General features: G+C 42.2%; 1 protein-coding gene across 4 annotated transcripts in view; it reads left to right on the top strand.

Annotated features, from left to right (window-relative positions):
• Positions 1 to 18577, top strand: part of SPATA13 (spermatogenesis associated 13) — a 433930-nt gene that overhangs the window by 339446 nt on the left and 75907 nt on the right. For 3 of the 4 annotated variants that reach the window (XM_066258297.1, XM_066258298.1, XM_066258299.1), the window contains one exon: positions 4896 to 6575. The exons of the other annotated variant lie outside the window; for it this stretch is intronic. In XM_066258297.1, the coding sequence (XP_066114394.1) occupies positions 4896 to 6575 (1680 nt within the window). The remainder of the gene's footprint in view (positions 1 to 4895; positions 6576 to 18577) is intronic. 4 annotated transcript variants of the gene reach the window in all.

Below are 18577 nucleotides of genomic sequence, written 5' to 3'. Positions count from 1 at the left end.
TTTTTTTTTCATTTTTCTGAAGCTGGAAACGGGGAGAGACAGTCAGACAGACTCCCGCATGCGCCCGACCGGGATCCACCCGGCACGCCCACCATGGGGCAACCGCTCTGCCCACCAGGGGGCAATGCTCTGCCCCTCCGGGGTGTCGCCATGTTGCAACCAGAGCCACTCTAGCACCTGGGGCAAAGGCCACAGAGCCATCCCCAGCGCCCGGGCCATCTTTGCTCCAATGGAGCCTTAGCTGCGGGAGGGGAAGAGAGAGGCAGAGAGGAAAGCGCGGCGGAGGGGTGGAGAAGCAAATGGGCGCTTCTCCTATGTGCCCTGGCCGGGAATCGAACCCGGGTCCTCCGCACGCTAGGCCGACGCTCTACCGCTGAGCCAACCGACCAGGGCTGCTGCTATTTCTAATGCGGGAAACAGCACCCATAGCACAGGCCCTCACCTCTCCCAGCCTCCCCCTCACTTATTCAGTAATGATGGTCAATTAGAAATCCAACACACCCCAGAACAGTAGATTGGATGATGGTTGCTGTGGTTATGTGGTTGCTGATAATAGCGATCACAGGATCCCCAGAGATGCGTCCCTCACGGCATTCTGCTGCTCCCTGCTCCACTGGCCATGAGGTCAAGATCCCCTAGCAGCTTAACCAGAAGTCCCAGAACTAGATGCTCTGTGCTGGAGTTCTGTTGTTTTGGCCTACAGACCTCCGGCACAGAGTGTCTACACTACGGCAAATGTTTTATCCTCGGCTCCTGCACCTGGCTGTGCAGGAGCCTAGGATGAAACGTCCTTTTCGGCATGCAGCCCCATACTTTTCTCGTATGTGGCCGCGTGTCATCAAAAATGGCTATGCGTGTGAGTTCTGACATGAGTCTCATAGGTTTGCCATCACAGGTCTAGGATCACCATCAGATTTTGACCAGTAGGTGGCACTGCTGGGTCAAAACCTGGTCCCTCGTGATTCCCAGCCTACTGTGCTTTCACCTGTAGTGCTTGACCATGGGTAAGTCTCAGACCCACTGGGCCCCAGTGTCCTAATCTTTACAGTCAGAGGTTAGATGTGCCCTAGGGCCATAACCTACACTGCTGTGATTCAAGGATCTATACTTTCACATTTTCAGAATTTCAGATTTCAATGTTCTGTTTTTTCAGTGTTGCATTTCTGTAATTTATACCCAGATATTACAAAAACCTTCCTGTATGTATATTTAACTTGGTATATATTCCTGAATTTCAAAATTCAAGTACAAGTTCTTATTTAAAAATTACTGGTCATAGTTGTTTTCAGAGAATTCTCATTATGACTAAAATGTTCTAAAGTTCATACACCCCAGAATCTAGTCTGTAGACAATGGATTTCACAATATTCCCATCTAAAATTCTTTCTTGTAATTTTGTTCATAAACATCTCTGGCTGAGCTCCCAAAATTTACAAGACTTGCTACAAAACAACTGATTGAATTGCAACCCTTGTTAATAGAGGTTAAAGTATTCTAAATAATTCAACTTGGTATGTTACTTGGAAATTCCAAGAAAAGCTTTCTTCCGTGATTTTCAGTTTCTTTCCAAGTAGCACACAGCAATCACATTGTTCAGCTACATGAACGAAATAGTAAGTCAATGGTCTTTTAAAAAGCATGTTGCCCCAATTAGAAACTGATTTTCTGCTTGTATTTTACTGGATTTGTACCCTACAACATAAGTTTGACGTGAATACTTAGACTTTTTTAGTATTGTAAAAATTTCCATCTCCACATTGGAAAAAAATTAGAATGAATCCTTACCTTGGTACAGATCTTAAGAAGGCAGGAGAACTGATACAAGACAAGAGAATGTCACATCGAGATAAACTTAATCTAAGTATGCAAAGCACATCTTTCTTACTGTTTAAGAGTTCACAGTCGTGCTCTGAAGGCAGCTTTATAAACCTATATTTGTAATAGGTTTGGGTAAAGCAATTTGGGGAGATGTCTGTAACCCACAAAATCAGGGATCTAATTCATTTGAGGGGTGATCAGGAAGGAATTCCTTAAAGAAGGTGGCACCTGCAGACAATCTCAAAGTGTTAGACTAAAGGTATGCAGGCTCTTTTAAACCTGTTGTCACCTTAATTTCTACTACTACATTACATCAAGCCATCCTTTCAACTGTATTGTTTTACTTACTGTAGGGTGGCCAGTCATCCCAGTTTGCCAAAAACTTTTCCAGTTTTAGCCATGAAGAGTCCCACATCCTGGAAACTCTCACCTCTGGGCTAATTGGGACACCTAGTCACCCAAATATACTGCACTGCCTGCCAAACATACCTATATTCCTGCCCCTTCCTTTGCTCATGGCAGTTTCCCGTCTAGAATGGGTCATCACTTTGTCACTCCCTTGAATTCATCACAGGGCCTGCATAGATCTTTGTGCACAACAGGGACTCGTGAATTGATTACTTGGTGATAATACACAAATGTTGGCACTCTTCTTTTATAGGTGGCACTGAAGCACTGATTCCTAAAATGACTTTACTCAAGGTTCATGTGACAATGATACTGAGTTTAGAACCTAGGCCTGGTCTCGTGTCTTCCATAGAACATTCTCAAATTACCCAACATTAAATCAAGCTTATTCCTGTAGCCCTTAGGGTGAGTTGAACAGTTTCCTCCTGGGTTATAAAAGATCTCTTAGTGCCCTCTAGCTGTGGTGTCAGTGATCTGTCTTTGTCCACCAGGTTACACAATAGGGATCCTGTTTGTTCTTCTGTAACCAGTGCAAATCATAATAAGCCCATTATTACTACAGAATATGTAGCCAGTCAGTGCTTGGGACTGGACTGGACTCTCTATAAACTGACTGCTTTGTTTCAAGATTCTGAAAAGTTGCCTGACCTGTGGTGGCGCAGTGGATAAAGTGTCAATCTGGAACACTGAGGTTGCTGGTTGGAAACTCTGGGCTTGCCCAGTCAAGGCATTTATTAGAAGCACCTACTATGAGTTGATGCTTCCCACTCCCCTCTACCCCTTCCTCTCTCTAAAAATCAATCAATAAAAAACTTTTTTTAAAAAAAAGAAAAAAAAGGTTTTTACTACAATTTTCAGTCTCCCATAGTATGTACAGATGAACAGGGGTTGCTCAGTGTTGGACTCATTTTACAACTGGTTAGATGTCACATCCAGACTCAGTGCCAGGGTGATTCAAGACCCAGCTTAATGTGACTAATTCAAATGCAACCCACAGCTCTTCAGGCCCCCAGTTGTCCCATTAAAACATTAAACTACAGAGAGCAAATGGTAGCCCCATGAGGCTTCTGATTTACTGGCATTGAGTGAATAAACATCAGAAAGGGTGCAGAGGTTGAAGTCTCTGTAATATGCCCGGTCTCAAATAGATCAGTCCTTTAACTATGGCTGCCCCTGAGAATCCCTCCTAACTGGGCATGATATAAGAACAAATAAAAATGAACCCACTTGAGAATTTGGAGAGAAGAAGCAGATCAGATCTCTTTGCATGAAGTCACATTTTCTTCTGCTAAATTAAATTGGGACCTATCCTCAAGGTCTTTATATAACTTTTTCCTTCTCCTCTTCTGCTTTGAATTTTACCTTTGGAGGTAATGGCCTTGACTGGTATCATAAGGACTTCAGGGACTTGACTTAAGTCAGGGTTATGTCATGAGACACAGAACTTGGATTGGAGTCAGATACCTGAGGTACATGTCTACTTTTCTGTTTGTTTGTGAATTTGAAGCAGTGGAGGAGAGCTTAAGCTTTGGAGGGGCAGCTGCAGGATCACCAGACGGATTACCTAACCTGCCCACGCATCCATTTGATTACCTATAAAATGAAAGTCATTCTTTTGACCTGTTAGGTTTGCATGAGTACTCAGTGGCATGTTTTTTTTTGTTTTTGTTTTTTTGTTGTTTTTTTTGAAGCACTTAGTGCTGGGGCCTAGCATATAGTAAGTCCTTAATAAATGGTAGCCTTCTATGGTTATTATCATAATCCTTCCTTTCTTCATTCATTCACTAGTCATTTATTGAGAACAGGGAGATTGTGACATTTCAGCTGGCTATTAAAGGCTGAGGAGGACTTGGCTTGACAGGAAGAGTTAAGTAGTAGGGGCGCTGGGTGAGACAGCATGGGCACGGTGGGCTTCTGGGCATTGTGAGGAAGGAAGAAGGTGTGGTATTTAATTTGAATTTTTGTTTCTGAATTTCTAGTACTTCAGTATTATCCTCGTGTCTCTTCACTCCAGTGAGAATGCTGTTGATAGAAGCCCCTCACAAATGCAGTTCCTTCACATAGCCCACCTAAGGCAACCTCAGCTTGATTCCTTCCATTCCTATGTGCATGTAGCATTTTGTAGCTCTCTTAGATTTTTGGGGTATTCAGTGTACAGTAAGCAGCTGAAAGTCTCTTGGTCTCCATCACAACTCCTTGCATCAGTTTAAGCACTCAGTCTGCATATTAGCTGTGTTAAACTTAAGTTGACATATCACTGTGACACATTTTGAAATCATGGTTTTCTTTATTATTTGAAACTAAAAGTTTCTCCTTTTTTAAACAAGGAGAAGACCATCTTGAATGATGCCTTGACTATTTCATTCCAGCAGTTTTTCAAAAACTTTTACTTAAACAAGTTTCAGTGGATTCAAGAGTTTATCATTTTTTGAATGCACAACCCATAATTATCTTTGTTGTTGTTGTTAAAGTAATTGCATTCTTTAATTTATTGTGAAGTGAATTAGAAAAAAAGTAAATTTTAATTTAAAACTGTATTTGATCAGCCTGTTTATGGGGCATGCCTTTTCGTCCATTAGCAATAATTATTAATCAAAAGAACTAGTTCTTGTTCATAAAGTCTCTTCTGAGGGGGAAATGGCTAAACCGTGCTTTGTTTTCTGCTGCAGGCAGTGGCTGCAACTGAGGAGAAGTCTGATGTGCAAAGCAGGTGTGAGAGCCAGGCCGGCAGCAGCCTCGAAGATAAATGTCTGCACCTGGGGCCTGTGGATACCGTTGTGCACGTGGGGCTGAGCTGCACCGCCCTGTGGCGACTGGCTCCCAGCCGCGGGAACATGACAACAGCCCAGAACCGCCACGGGCGCATTGATGCAATCCCCTGTTCCGTGCAGTGTCCGACAGACTCCCCTGTGGTGACTAGCCCAGCATGCCAGAACGGAGGATGCAGCGGCGACGCGGGCGCCCAGGATCCCAGGCTGGGCCCGGCCAAGCTCGTGCGCCTCCTGTCTGCGAGCCGAAAGAGTACGGGTGGCACCCCCGAGCGGCCGCGCTCCGTGGTCCTGATGGGGCACTCCTCTACCTGGAACGCTCTGGCCTCCTTTCGGAAGATGGGATCTTTTAAAAAACTCAAGTCCTCCGTCCTTCAAGGAATCCAAAACCGAGAGGGGCCGGATGCAGCCAAGGAGGCGGCCTCTGGGACGAACTTGGGCCCAGCATTCCCGAACGGGTGGGCCGTGGGGCCCCCCACGGGCAGGCACGGTTCCCCAGGGGCGGCGGGCGGGCTCTCCGCGCTGGGGACGGGGCCAGGGCCGGCGCCCGAGGGCTCGGACCCCGAGGAGGTGGACAACGCCTTCCCGAGGAGCGTGCACCGCTCCCGGAGCCTGCGCCGCGCCTACGGCCTGGGCCGGATCAGCCTCCGCGACGCGGAGCCGCAGTGCGCGGGCCCGGAGCCCCCCGGCCTGGAAACCCCTGTGTGTGCCGTCCTCGTCCGGGACCCGGGCAGCTGCGGCGCCAGTCTCGCTCCCCGGAAAAGCAAGAGCACCGACCACCTGAACTTCCTCAAGAAGAGCTCCTTCAGAAGGAAGTCTGCCTGCAACTTGGCCGAGCTGCGGGGGGCGCCCGACGCGCCCCGGCCCCGGCGGACGCTGAGCAGCGGCTCCGCCGACGCGGACAAGCTCGGCCCGGCCGAAAGGCGGACGAAGCGCTGGAGGAGCCCCATCCGCGCCAAGGACTTCGACCGGGTGCTTAGGCTGATGAGCGGCGCCGCGGACACCACCTGGAAGCGCGAATGCCCCAAGGGCGCGGGGCCCTGCCCCGGCGACGCCCAGCGGCCCGCGCCCCGCAGCCTCCTGCATGACGACTACTCGCGCCGAGCGTCCAGCAGCACCGAGCCCGCGCGCAGGAGGGCCGCCGCCGCCCCTGGCTGCAGGGGCGCCCACTTGGACGTGGACACCGCGGTGTTTCCTCTCGAGGCCCCAGGCGGCGGTCCTGGCGCTGGCAGCTTGCCCCCAAGTTCCACTCTGCAGGAAGGATCGCGAAGGAACGCCTCTGAACCAACACCTGGCAGCCCGGTGCCAGTGAGACCCGAGCAGCCTCTCACACCGCTGAGGCCCACCACCCCCAAACCCTCTACCTCTCAGAGCCCTGGTACAGGAAGTGCCCCATGTCCTAACAATTTCAGTGCATTGTCCTTAAGTTCAGTGGACAGTGAGGAAAGGGCAGAAGGTTTCATGTCCTTCCCGGATTCAGTGCAAGCCACGTGTGACAAAGACAGTGAAGACAACTGTTCGAGCAGCCAAGCTCAGCCCAACCTCGACGGGGCTTCCGGTCCAGAAGAAAAGAAGGAGGAGGTAAGGGCATGGCAGGGACTTCTTGGAAGTGATGTCCTGCAGCAGGGGTGCTTGGGACGGCGCCACCCTTCATTCTTGCTGGAGGTTGCCCATGGACACAGATGTGTTCCCTTAACTTGCCACAGGAGCAGGCGGGCTCTATGCTATCCATCACGATTATTCTTGTTGAGTTGCTGTCTACCACATTCAAAGGCCATTTTTATCTCTTTTGAAATGAATTACTAATGTAGGACATTCATGGAGATAGCACTTACCACACATTATTTATTCAAAAGATAATTATTGAGCACCAACTATGCTAGATTGTGGGGTAGGCGTTGAAAAAGACCTTCCTTCCACTCCAGGAAGCTAACAAGGACTCTCATAATTTTGATTTTTGAAACATTTATTATTACTCATAGATGTCTTTTTATATTTTAAATGGTTTCTGTATCCTTTTCAACCAAGTGCATAGAAATGAGATTCTTTGTGTTAAGAGACCTTTACATTTTCTGTTTTATTTCCTAGGAGTGATTTAGGAATGTGCCATTTGATAACTATCAAACCCTAAGCAGTGATGGTTCAAAGAAAATTTCATGATGGCTATTGTACTTATTTTTAGAGAACATAAGCATCTCATGAATTGAATCAACTGAAAACTGTCAAGGAAATGTTCTTTTCATATCCCGTCAAGCATCCTGACAACTATACCTTACTGTATAATTTTCACTTTATAAATGCATTTGGTAATATATTACCTTACAGAATTGAAAGATAAGAAAATGCATCCATGTGTGTATTTTGCAAATTATTCTTCACATATATTTCTAGACTATTTTATAGATGTCAGTTGGTGCTTGCTATAGAAAATAATCCCTTAGCAACTGTTCCTTCCCATTGATCCCTGGAGAGGACCTCAGTTTTGGCTTCATGCTGCCAATAAATGATAATGCCACATCTTTTGCAATCCAGGACAGTCTCTGGACTGTCCATTTTTAATGGCTGCTTTCAAGGAGACTTAGAAAAAAGCAAAGCCTATCGCAAATCTTTCAGCAAATCTGAATCAGCCTGAGGATCCCTGGGCAGCCAGAGCAGTGACTTGGCCTAACTTTTTGTGGCTCTATGTTATATGAGACCTTAGGGCCAGTATGTCTCCCAGGGTCTTGTGCTTGAGCACCATTTTCTCATCTGCAGATTTCCAAAGAAGCCTGGTGGGATGGTTGTGGGAACACAGGACTTGTTGTGGGCCTTGGGAAGACATTTGTGTTCTGCAAACTTTGGTTTATATAATTGGCCAAGGCCTGACCCATTCTGGGCTTCCCGCCTTCCTAGTTGATGAGATGCAGCGCACAATTCCTTCCACCAAACACCCTGAACTGCCACACTGATGGTTTGGAATCTCCTTTACCCCCCCCCCTCCTTCCCCAAAAAAGATTTGCATAGGTCTAGAGGGTTCTTTACATTAAAGTGGGAATTTAATATTTTGTTTATCAAAATTAGTAAAAAAAATCATGAAAATATTTTATTCTGTAGTGCTTATTCAGTGAGGGTTGGTTTCTAACTTAGTTACTTCCCTGGGTGGTTTGACCATATAGTTTCACATGTGTATTTGCTATTCTTAGTAATATATGATTTAATTTCTACCCACAAGAGATTACCAAAGACAGAAAGCAGAAGAACACAATGTATTAAAGCTGCACACATGTTGGTAGATAATTCCACAAATTTGCCTCAAGAGAGTCATCACATTTGTAAGGTGCATTCCTCAAAGTTTCTATATAGCACATCAAGCTTCCTCTTGTACTTCCAAAGTTAATGTCAAAAGAGAAAAATATGATAATTTTGCCCAATTTTTATTTTATACATTAGTACTCTTTGTTTTTATGTGAAGATAAATATAACTTGTAAAATATAACCTGAAACTTTATTTTGCTTAAACAACAGAAACTTATTTTGTAACAGTTATGGAGGCTAGAAGTCCCAGATTTTCTCTTTTATTTTGACATTTAGATACAAAGTACAAACAAAACAAGACAAATAAAACCAACAACTACAAAAAAAAAAAACCTTGCAAAATACAAGAATTCTAGCCTTCATGGATTAAAAAGTAGTTTTTGTCTACCTTGTATAGCATTACACAAAATTAAAAGTTTAGTCTTTACTGTATCTTAATGTAATGTGTTTTTAAAAATATTGATAACATTTTTCTACTTGTATATTTAAAGCTTTTTAAGATGTGACTAATGCTGAGTACAAAAATGTTGAAATCTGGATATTAATGATAATTTGAAATATCATAATGCAATTTTCAGTAAGGGAGAATAATTTTTTGTTTAGAATCACTTATTTGTAGCGAGCCACTTTGAAAATGACAAAATGTGTTTTAGAACTCCAAGCAGTTTAACAAGATTTTATATTACTGCAAAAGGGAGTTGGAAAATGTCAAGCAATCTTCATTTCATTGTAGAAAATTCACCTCCTTAACGTTATATTTCTGCCACCTAGTGGTAAACCTTGCCGTAAAAACAAAGGTCACTTGAAGGAATCCCTAAAATTGTTACTTAGTTTAAACACGCAGTGTAGGGTTTTTACTTACCCATGGTGCTCCCTGAACATTGTGAAGGTACAGGCACAGGAATTGAGCATTACTGCTGGTTCTCCTGCCGAGTCATCTGCATGGGATTACCAGTAAAGGGACCCTGCCCTTCATTATGCAGTATAGATTCAGTAGTTAGTGGGAGTGTTGAATGTGCCATAGATCAACGATTTTCAACCTTTATCATTTAATGGTACATAATCTAATTACTAAGATTCTGGGGCACACCAAAAATATATTTTTTGCTGATCTAACCAAAAAAAGGCATAATTTTGATTCATTCACACCAGATGACTATTGCTGTGTTGGCTGTTGTCTTTTTTTTTTTTTTTTTTTTTTTTTTTTTAATTTGACAATCTGAAGGAAAAGAGAGGCCAGTATCCCTGACTAAGCAGGTACTGTATATTTTAAAAATTCTTGCAGTGCACCACTTGAAAATGGCTGCTGTAGATGAAGCTCTTGTAAACGATGAGAATCTACTGTAACTCCTTCACAGGGGCCTTGATCTTTTGGTACATGTTTCTAGTTTGGTTGGGGTCCTGGTTTGTCATTCAACAGGTCCCCAACCTTGGGCAAACTGTTGGACTTCTTTTGGCCTCAGTCTTCTCAAGGGTGTAGTGTGGCATAGCTTCGTCTTCCTTGGAGTTGGTAAAGAATAAGGAAATGATGCATGTTAAACACCTTGCCTAGTAGTCAGCACTGGCTGTCACTCTGTGATGTTCACTGTCCATTTAGATGATTTTTTCCATCCTATGATGACATGACTTCTTAAGGTATGGGCTAGTTTAAGGTCAGTGTGTTTCCAACTTTGGTTTTTAACATGCCACTGTATAATATAGCCATATGGGGATTATGGAGTTCTTCAATTAATTTGATTTTACATTAATTTCTTTTAAGTGCATGAGTTAGGTTATACCATCACTTAACATTTATGTTATTTTGGTAATGCACTATACTACATTTGTTAAGCACCTACCAGGTGTAAGACACTTGGGTGTAGCTCTGTAAGGAAGAAGAGGTGGTATCCAAGAAATTGTAGAGGAGCTTAGATGTATTGAAGTCATAGCAAGACTATGCAGCATTGAATAAATCCCACTACAAAGGTAAAACATAATGCTGTAGGATTTCAGAAGAGTTGTAGTTTTACCCATGTAGGGAATTCAAGAATGCTTACTAAGGGTGATCAAATCCAATTTGAAGATGAGATTTCTACAGGTAGTTATGGAGAGAAAGATGGGGCATTTTGGCAGTCAGATGTGTAGAGGTTTTATGTGATTTGAGAGAACAGGAAGTGACCTAATTGGGTTTGGTGTAGGGTGATGATCCAGGTTGGGATGACATCATTTAGTCCACATCATGGACACTGAAATTCCAGAGTAAAGAGTCTGTGTGCTACTTGGTAAGCACTGAGGAGTTGAGGATGTTTTGAACAGAGAAGAGCCAGGCTTAGAACTATGTTTTGGAAGAATTAGTTCACCATTGGTAAAGCAGAGATTTGGAAAGAAAGATGACAAGAGGGAAAGCTGTCAGGAACATATTGCTAATAAGAGCTGAGAGGTAATAAGGCTCTGAAATAGAATACAGGTATCGATCAACTTATGACCTACGCAACTTTCGACCATTCGACTTGACGACCACAATCGCTAGCCACGACTGCTCCGCGTCTGGCAGTGCAAGCGTTGCCCAGCTGGGCGTACGACAGTGCAGACCAGTTTCCGGCAGCACTACCATCTCCGCATGTACTATTTCAGCTGTTATCCCAGACTCGGTACAGCAGTTTGTGTTTTGTGTCTTGGATATTTTTCATCAAATCCCTCCCAGGATGTCTACCAAGAGGAAATTGTCTTTGTCTTTGACTTAAAGATTTTTATAACATCATTTCACAGTACTGTACATATAGCCTACTCAACTTACAACCAAATCGTGTTACGACCGGTCGGAACCAATCGTGGTCGTAAGTCGAGCACTAGCTGTATATAAGGAAGGAACAGGAGTGGATGAAACAACACATAATAAATAATAGCATACATACTTTGTTCATTTATTACGTAGCGGGACATTTATATGTTGGACATAGGGGCAAGAAAGAGTTTTTTTTAAAAAAACTTTTTATTCTCATGGGTTCTCAGTCTAATTGGCAGATTGGACTGGATACAGGTAATATTTATATTATGATATAGTGTGATATGAGTTTCTGATGAGGAATGTACAAAGTAGCACAGGAGTTCCAAAGAAAGAATTATTAACTCTGGATGAAGAATGGTGTAATTGGGAAAGAACGATTAACTGGGTTCTCAAAGATTAGGATGGGGGATGCTGGGGCACAGCAGCTGAGGAGCCACAGGGCCTTCCAGGCCAATTCTAAGAGCATGGGGGAGGAGTCGGGTAGTGTAGATAGGGACACAGCCAACCAGAGGTGTTATCTAAGCTTTATTTTCCTCCCCTGTAAACTGGGGGTCGTAAGATACCTACCTATTATGTAGGGCTGCTGTGAATTTAAATGAGGTGATGCTTGAGTACTTAGCACTCAGCTTTGCAAATAAGAAGTGCCCACAGAGGCTAATCTGTTGTGCTAAGGGAATTGCAGACTGCTCACATAACTCTTGTACAGGGTGGTTGGGTGGAGAAGTGAGATAAGATTGGAGAGCTAGGTCTGTACATAGTTAGGAAGGTCCCTGCTTGGACCTGTGGAGTTTGGACTTTACCCTGCTGGTAGTAGACACCCTAAGAGGGTGTCCCTGTTAACCAGAGACAACAGAGGGGGACCAACTTCTCAAAGAGGATTGGAATGGGGGTGGTCTTGGGGAGAGCCTAGTTCAGAGGTGGTGCAACCTGTATTGAGGCCATAGAAAATAGAGGGTTGGGGACGATTCCAAAAAAATTCATAGTTTGTATTTTTAACTAGCCTTTGAATGTTTTAGGGGAGTGAGAAGTCAAGATGATGGGGTAATTGGTAGGACATTATTGTATTGAGATCAATAATCAAACAAGCCATAGAAATGGTGGGCCAGGGTTGAGTTTGGGTTATCCTAGTTCACTAACAGGATGGCACCTTTGTGGGAAATCACTTTCCTTTTCTGAGCATCAGTTTACTTGAACACTGAAATGTTTCAGGGTTTTATTATTTTTTCCTCAGGGATTTGTAGCTTTAAAAGTGTTGGACTCATTGAACTTAGTGTGAGTGCTTGGCTAGGAGATTATATTTTGTAGAGTACAAATTGTTATGACCACAAGGGGTGTTGCCACACATGGGGACTTGCCCTGGCAAGCCACCTATGGCCTTATCTAGCCTGAGGTGATGACTGGCTCCCATCCCAGCCTCAGAAAGAAAAACAAGGGGAATTATGGGGCACCATGAGGTACCTTGTCACTAAGATTAAGCCTTCTTCCAGCTTTGAAGGAGTAGTTCAGTAAGTGAACAGGGGCTAAATTGAAGCCTATTTTCTATGTGAATTACAAATTGTAGAGTTTTATGGGGATGATGGGTACTTCACATGTAATGATAGCTCCACGGTGCTGTTGCTGTATGATTTAATAAGAGACACAGATACATTGCATTGTTTTGACTCTTTGTAGATTGCGTAGACCAGTGGTCAGCAAACTCATTAGTCAACAGAGCCAAATGTCAACAGTACAACGATTGAAATTTCTTTTGAGAGCCAAATTTTTTAAACTTAAACTGTATAGGTAGGTACATTTCTTATCGAGATAGCGCCTGCACGTGGTATTTTGTGAAAGAGCCACACTCAAGGGGCTGAAGAGCTGCATGTGGCTCATGAGCCATGGTTTGCCGACCACTGGCTTAGACTTTACTCTTTGAGTTACTCAAATGGCTACTTGGGAGATTCAAACAATTATCATGAAGGTTAGAAACTATCCACAGCTATTTGAACCAGAAGGATGAGGATTGCATATATAGATATAAATATAATGACCCTAAAAAGTCTGCCCAAGATTTTTTTAGTTTTATTTAGATATAACTTGCATAACATAAAATACACTCCTTGTAAGTATACAGTTTGATGATTTTTAGGAAATTTATGGAGTTGTGCAACTACTACCATAGTCAAGCACAGTATACTTCCATCATCCCAAAAAGTTCCTCCATACCCTTTTGCAATCAATTCCTGCTCCCACTAAAGGCCTAGGCAACTACTGATCAGCACTCTTTCTGTCTCAGTACTTTTTTTACGTGACTAACTCGATTGTAAATTTATGGGGTTGTGCAGCCATCACCACTATCTCATTGTGGAACATTTCCATAACCCCTGAAAAAAAAACGCATGCTCATTTTTAGCCATTCCATCCCTAGTACCTGGTCTACTTTTTGAGGTCTAGATTATACCTTTCTGGATATTTATAGAAATGGGGTGAGATAATTAATATAGGATCGTTTGTGTCTGGCTTCTTTCACCCAGCATAATGTTTTCAAGGTTCACCCATGTTGTAGCATGGATGAGTACTTCATTTCATTTTATGAGTGAATAATATTCAGTTGACTGGGTATCCCACATACTTATTTACACATTCATCAGTTGTTACACACTTGAGTTTTTCCACTCTTTGGCTATTACGAATAAAGCTGTGTATGCACATTTACATGCAAGTCTTGTGGGCATATGTTTTTATTATCCTTGGTTGATAACTGGGAGTTCAATTTCTGCATCATATGGTAATTCTGTGTGTAGCCATAACTGCCAAGCTGTGTTCTAAAACACTCATCCCATTGTAGTTCCCACCAGCAATATATTAGGGTTACAGTTTCTCTGTATCCTTGCCAGTATTTGGTATTGTCAGTATTCTGGATTCTAGCCCTTTAAAGGGGGTATATAGTGGTATTTTATTTTGATTTTAATTAGCATTTCCCTAATGACTAATAATGTTGATCATCTTTTCATGGGACTGTTAGTGATTCATTTATCTTATTTGGTGAAGTGTCTGTTCAAATTAGTGTCTTTTGCTAATAATTTTATTGCATTTTTGTTTTATTGTTGAACAGTAAGGTTTCTCTATATATTTTGGATACAAGTCCTTTATCAGATATAAAACTTGCAAATAGGCCTTGGCCGGTTGGCTCAGTGGTAGAGCGTCGGCCTGGCGTGCAGGAGTTCCGGATTCAATTCCCAGCCAGGGCACACAGGAGAGGCGCCCATCTGCTTCTCCACCCCTCCCCCTCTCCTTCCTCTCTGTCTCTCTCTTCCCCTCCCGCAGCTGAGGCACCATTGGAGCAAAGTTTGCCTGGGCGCTGAGGATGGCTCCATGGCCTCTGCCTCAGGCACTAGAGTGGCTCTGGTTGCAACAGAGCATCGCCCCCTGGTGGGCATGCTGGGTGGATCCCGGTCGGGCGCATGTGGGGGTCTGTCTGACTGCCCCCCCCACGTTTCCAACTTCAGAAAAATATAAAAAAATACAAAATAAAACTTGCAAATATTTTCTCATAGTCTCTGGATTGCTTTTTCTTAATGGCATTTGAAAGCAAAAGTATTTAATTTTAATGAAACTCTAATTAATATATACAGGTTTTGTTTCCTTTGGCGGATTGTGCTTCTGGTGTTAGATCTAAGAAATCTTTGCCTATGCCAAGGTTGCAAAGATTTTCTCCTATCTTCTGGAAGTGTTATAGTTTTAGCTCTTACATTTTGGTTTATGCTCCATTTTTAGTTGACTTTTTTATGATGTGAAATGAAGGACTTGGCTCATTTTTTGGCATATAGACACCCAATTATTTCAGCACCATTGGTTGAACTGTCCATAGTTTGTACACCACAGAGAATGTCAGTTTCCATACTCTACTGGGTTCTCAAAATTCTCTGACAAAGCCCAAGAATTTGAATCACAAGAATTGAAATTACAATTGGAAAGATAATTTGAAAATATAATATTATTTTTAATAAATATTTTTCTAAAGAAGGCAACATTTTGTTACAGGGACATCTGCTATGCCAGTATGTTTCCTAATAGCAACCCTGATAGACATTCCTGAAAAAGTTAAAGATGGCTTATAATCCTATATTTTTCCCTTGAATTATATTATCAATGAATATGAATTTCTACAGAAAACAAACAAAATTCCCTTTGGCCAAAAAAAAAAAAAAAAGAAAGAAAGAAAGAAATTTTTCAAGCAAGAAATGGTGGAAAGCCGCATTAGGTCTGAAATATATAAAGGAATGTGATTCCAGCAATTGCCCCAATCACTGCTGGGAACTGGAATTTGGAGAACTTTAAGGATATAATTGTCTCTTCAAAATAAAAGTGTCGACAGTGACCACTCACATTTATAGGATGCTTTTCCAGTCAGTATGTGTTTCTTCACATCACATAGCCACCCAGTGAAGTGGGTCAGCAGTTTTAGATTTACTTTAAAAGAACAAACTGAGGCTTGGGAAGGTTATAGGATGCTCTCAACGTCATATAGCTTGTGAGTGGCAGAGCTGGGCCTGGAGCCAGGTCTTAATACAGGGAAGAAGCCTGACCTGTGGTGGTGCAGTGGATAAAGTGTCAACCTCAAACGCAGAGGTCGCCAGTTCAAACCCTGGGCTTGCCTGGTCAAGGTATATGTGGGAGTTGATGCTTCCTGCCCCTTCCCCTTCTCTCTCTCCTTTCTCTCATTCTCTCTCCTCTCTCTCTAAAAATTAATAATAATAATAATAAATAAATAAATAAAAAACAGGGAAGAAGTCCCAGAAACAGCATCTACTTGGTGTCCAGCACACAGACTTAAAAGCTGTCCATCTACTAGTTTCCTGATCGTTGGTGGAACCTTAGTCTTTTTTATCTGTGATATGGAATTAAAAGTACCTAATGTGCAGGGTTTTTTTTTTTAACTAAATGAGATGGGAATCTATAAAAGCCACGTTTCAAATGGTGGTATTGTAGTGGTTTGATACATTTCTATACCATTTTCCCTTTTGACTCCATGTCTAGCATTCTTTCCGTGAAGCATGGGCCACGTTCTACTGCAGTTGGTTCCTGCCCAAGTTAGAGCCCTTCCTCTTGATTTCTTTTTTGACTACCTGGAATAGGCTTGGTAGCTCAACTCAAGAGCTTCACTCCCTTTTCTGGCACCTTCTTTTGGTAGTTCAGCTGATGGCACAGAAAAGAAAGCCACAGTGGACAGAAGATGGGGTATGACTACAGGGCCAGAGCTTTGCCATTTCTAGTAGGTCAGTACTTAGGTCGGGAAACAGGAGGCATGGTACCTGAAATGCAGTTTGTGATGAAGATCAAGTATGTCAGTTCTGTTCCCTAATGTACCATATAAATATTTTTTCACTTTTCCTAAAAAGCTATATTGAGGTATAATTAATGTACAGTAAACTGCATGCCTGTAAAGTGTACAATTTCACAACTTTTATTGGTGTGTTCACCTGTGAAACTATTACCATGATCAAAATAATGGATATATCCGTCACCTCTAAAATTTCCTTGTATCTTTTTGTAATACCTCCCTCCCGTCCCTTACCCATCTCCAGGCATCAGTGATCTGCTTTCTATCACCATAGCTTGCATTGCCTACAATTTTAGATAAATGGAGTCATACTCATTTTTGTCTGATTTCCTTCATTCGGCATAGTTATTTTGAGGTTTATCCATGTTGATCTGTGTATCAATTCATTTCAATTTATCTATTCATCATTAAAAGTTCTCATAAAAATCCTTGTGAAGTGTTTGAACATATGCTTTCATTTCTCTTGGATAAATACCTGTGAGTTGAACAGATTGGTCATAATGGTAGGTTTATGTTTAATTTTTAAAGAAACTGCTATAAATTTTTAATATATTTACTTACACCAAAGTTCTGCTGTATATTTGGCTTCATGTCTTTACTCTTTTGTGTTATAAATTATTCATCTGTAATTCTTTTACTGCCAAATTTTGTATTAAACATTTTTAAGGTATTTTGCAGCAGTATAGGTTGGATTCTCATATTCTTCTCTGTGCAATAAAAAATACGACTGGTGATGTCTTTTTTTTATATTTTCATTTTCCAGTTATAGTTTACATTGAATATTAACCTCTTAGTTTCAGACATACAGCAAAGTGGTTATAAAATCATATACTTTACAGCAGGGGTCTCAAACTCCTGATTTTTTTTTTGTTTTCAACTGCAGTGAGAAAAGTGTTGCATAACAGTTGCCTTTTGTAGACCTAGTGCGGCCCACCGAACGGCTGTGATCTTGCTCTGCGGCCCACATGCTGAGTTGAGTTTGAGACCCCTGCTTTACAGAGTGGTCCCCCTAATGCTTCAAGTACCCTCCTGGCCCCATACATAGTTATCATGACACTATTGGCTATGTTCCCTATGCTGTATTCTACATCTCTGTAAGGATTCTGTAACTACCAACTTGAACTTAATCCCTTCACCTTTTCATCCAGTCCCCCAACCTCACCGCTCCTCTGGAAACTATCAGTCTGTTCTCTGTATCTATGAGTCTGTTTCTCTTTTGTTTGTTCATTTATATTGTTCTTCAGATTCCACATATAAGTGAAATCATGTGGTATTTGTCTTTCTCTGACTTATTTCACTTAGCAGAATACCCTCTACATCCATCTATGTTGTCAAAACAGGTAAGATTTTATTCTTTTTATGTCCATTGTACATATGTACAACAGCTTTTTTATACACTCTATTGATGGGCGCTAGGGTTGCTTCCATATTTTGGCAATTTTAAATAATGTTGCCATGACATCGGGGTGCAAATATTCCTTCAAACTAGTGTTTTGGGTGTCTTTGGATATATTCCTAGAGGTGGAATGAATCACTGGTCATAAGGCAATTTCATTTTTAATTTTTTGAGGAACATTCACATGGATTTTCATAGTGGTTCCACAAATCTGCATTCCCACCAACAGTGTACTAGGGTTCCCTATTCTCCATGTCCTCGCCAAAACTTGATAATACCCACTCTCAGGTGTGAGGTGGTATCTCATTGTGGTTTTGATTTATATTTCTCTAATGATTAGTGATGTTGAACAACTTTTCCTTTGTCTGTTGGCCAACTGTACGTTTTCCTTGGAGAAATGTTTATTCAGGTTTTCTACCTACTTTTTAACTGGGTTGTTTGTTTTTCTTGTGGTTGCTGTCTTAGTTCTTTATAAATTTTGGATATTAACCTGTTATCAGATGATCATTGGTAAATATGTTTTCTGGTTCATTGGGTTGTCTTCATTTTGTTGATGGATTCCTTTACTGAACAAAAACTTTAGTTTTTTGGGTTTTTTTGTTTTTGTTTTTGTTTTTTTGTTTTTTTTCATTTTTCTGAAGCTGGAAACAGGGAGAGACAGTCAGACAGACTCCCGCATGCGCCCGACCGGGATCCACCCGGCACGCCCTGCCCACCAGGGGGCGATGCTCTGCCCACCAGGGGGCGATGCTCTGCCCATCCTGGGCGTCGCCATGTTGCGACCAGAGCCACTCTAGCGCCTG

This window comes from Saccopteryx bilineata, chromosome 2 (genome assembly GCF_036850765.1).
Source record: "Saccopteryx bilineata isolate mSacBil1 chromosome 2, mSacBil1_pri_phased_curated, whole genome shotgun sequence".
Classification (NCBI taxonomy): domain Eukaryota; kingdom Metazoa; phylum Chordata; class Mammalia; order Chiroptera; family Emballonuridae; genus Saccopteryx; species Saccopteryx bilineata.
The sequence above is the reverse complement of the archived record's forward strand: the minus strand, read 5'-3'. Positions and strand labels throughout refer to the sequence as shown.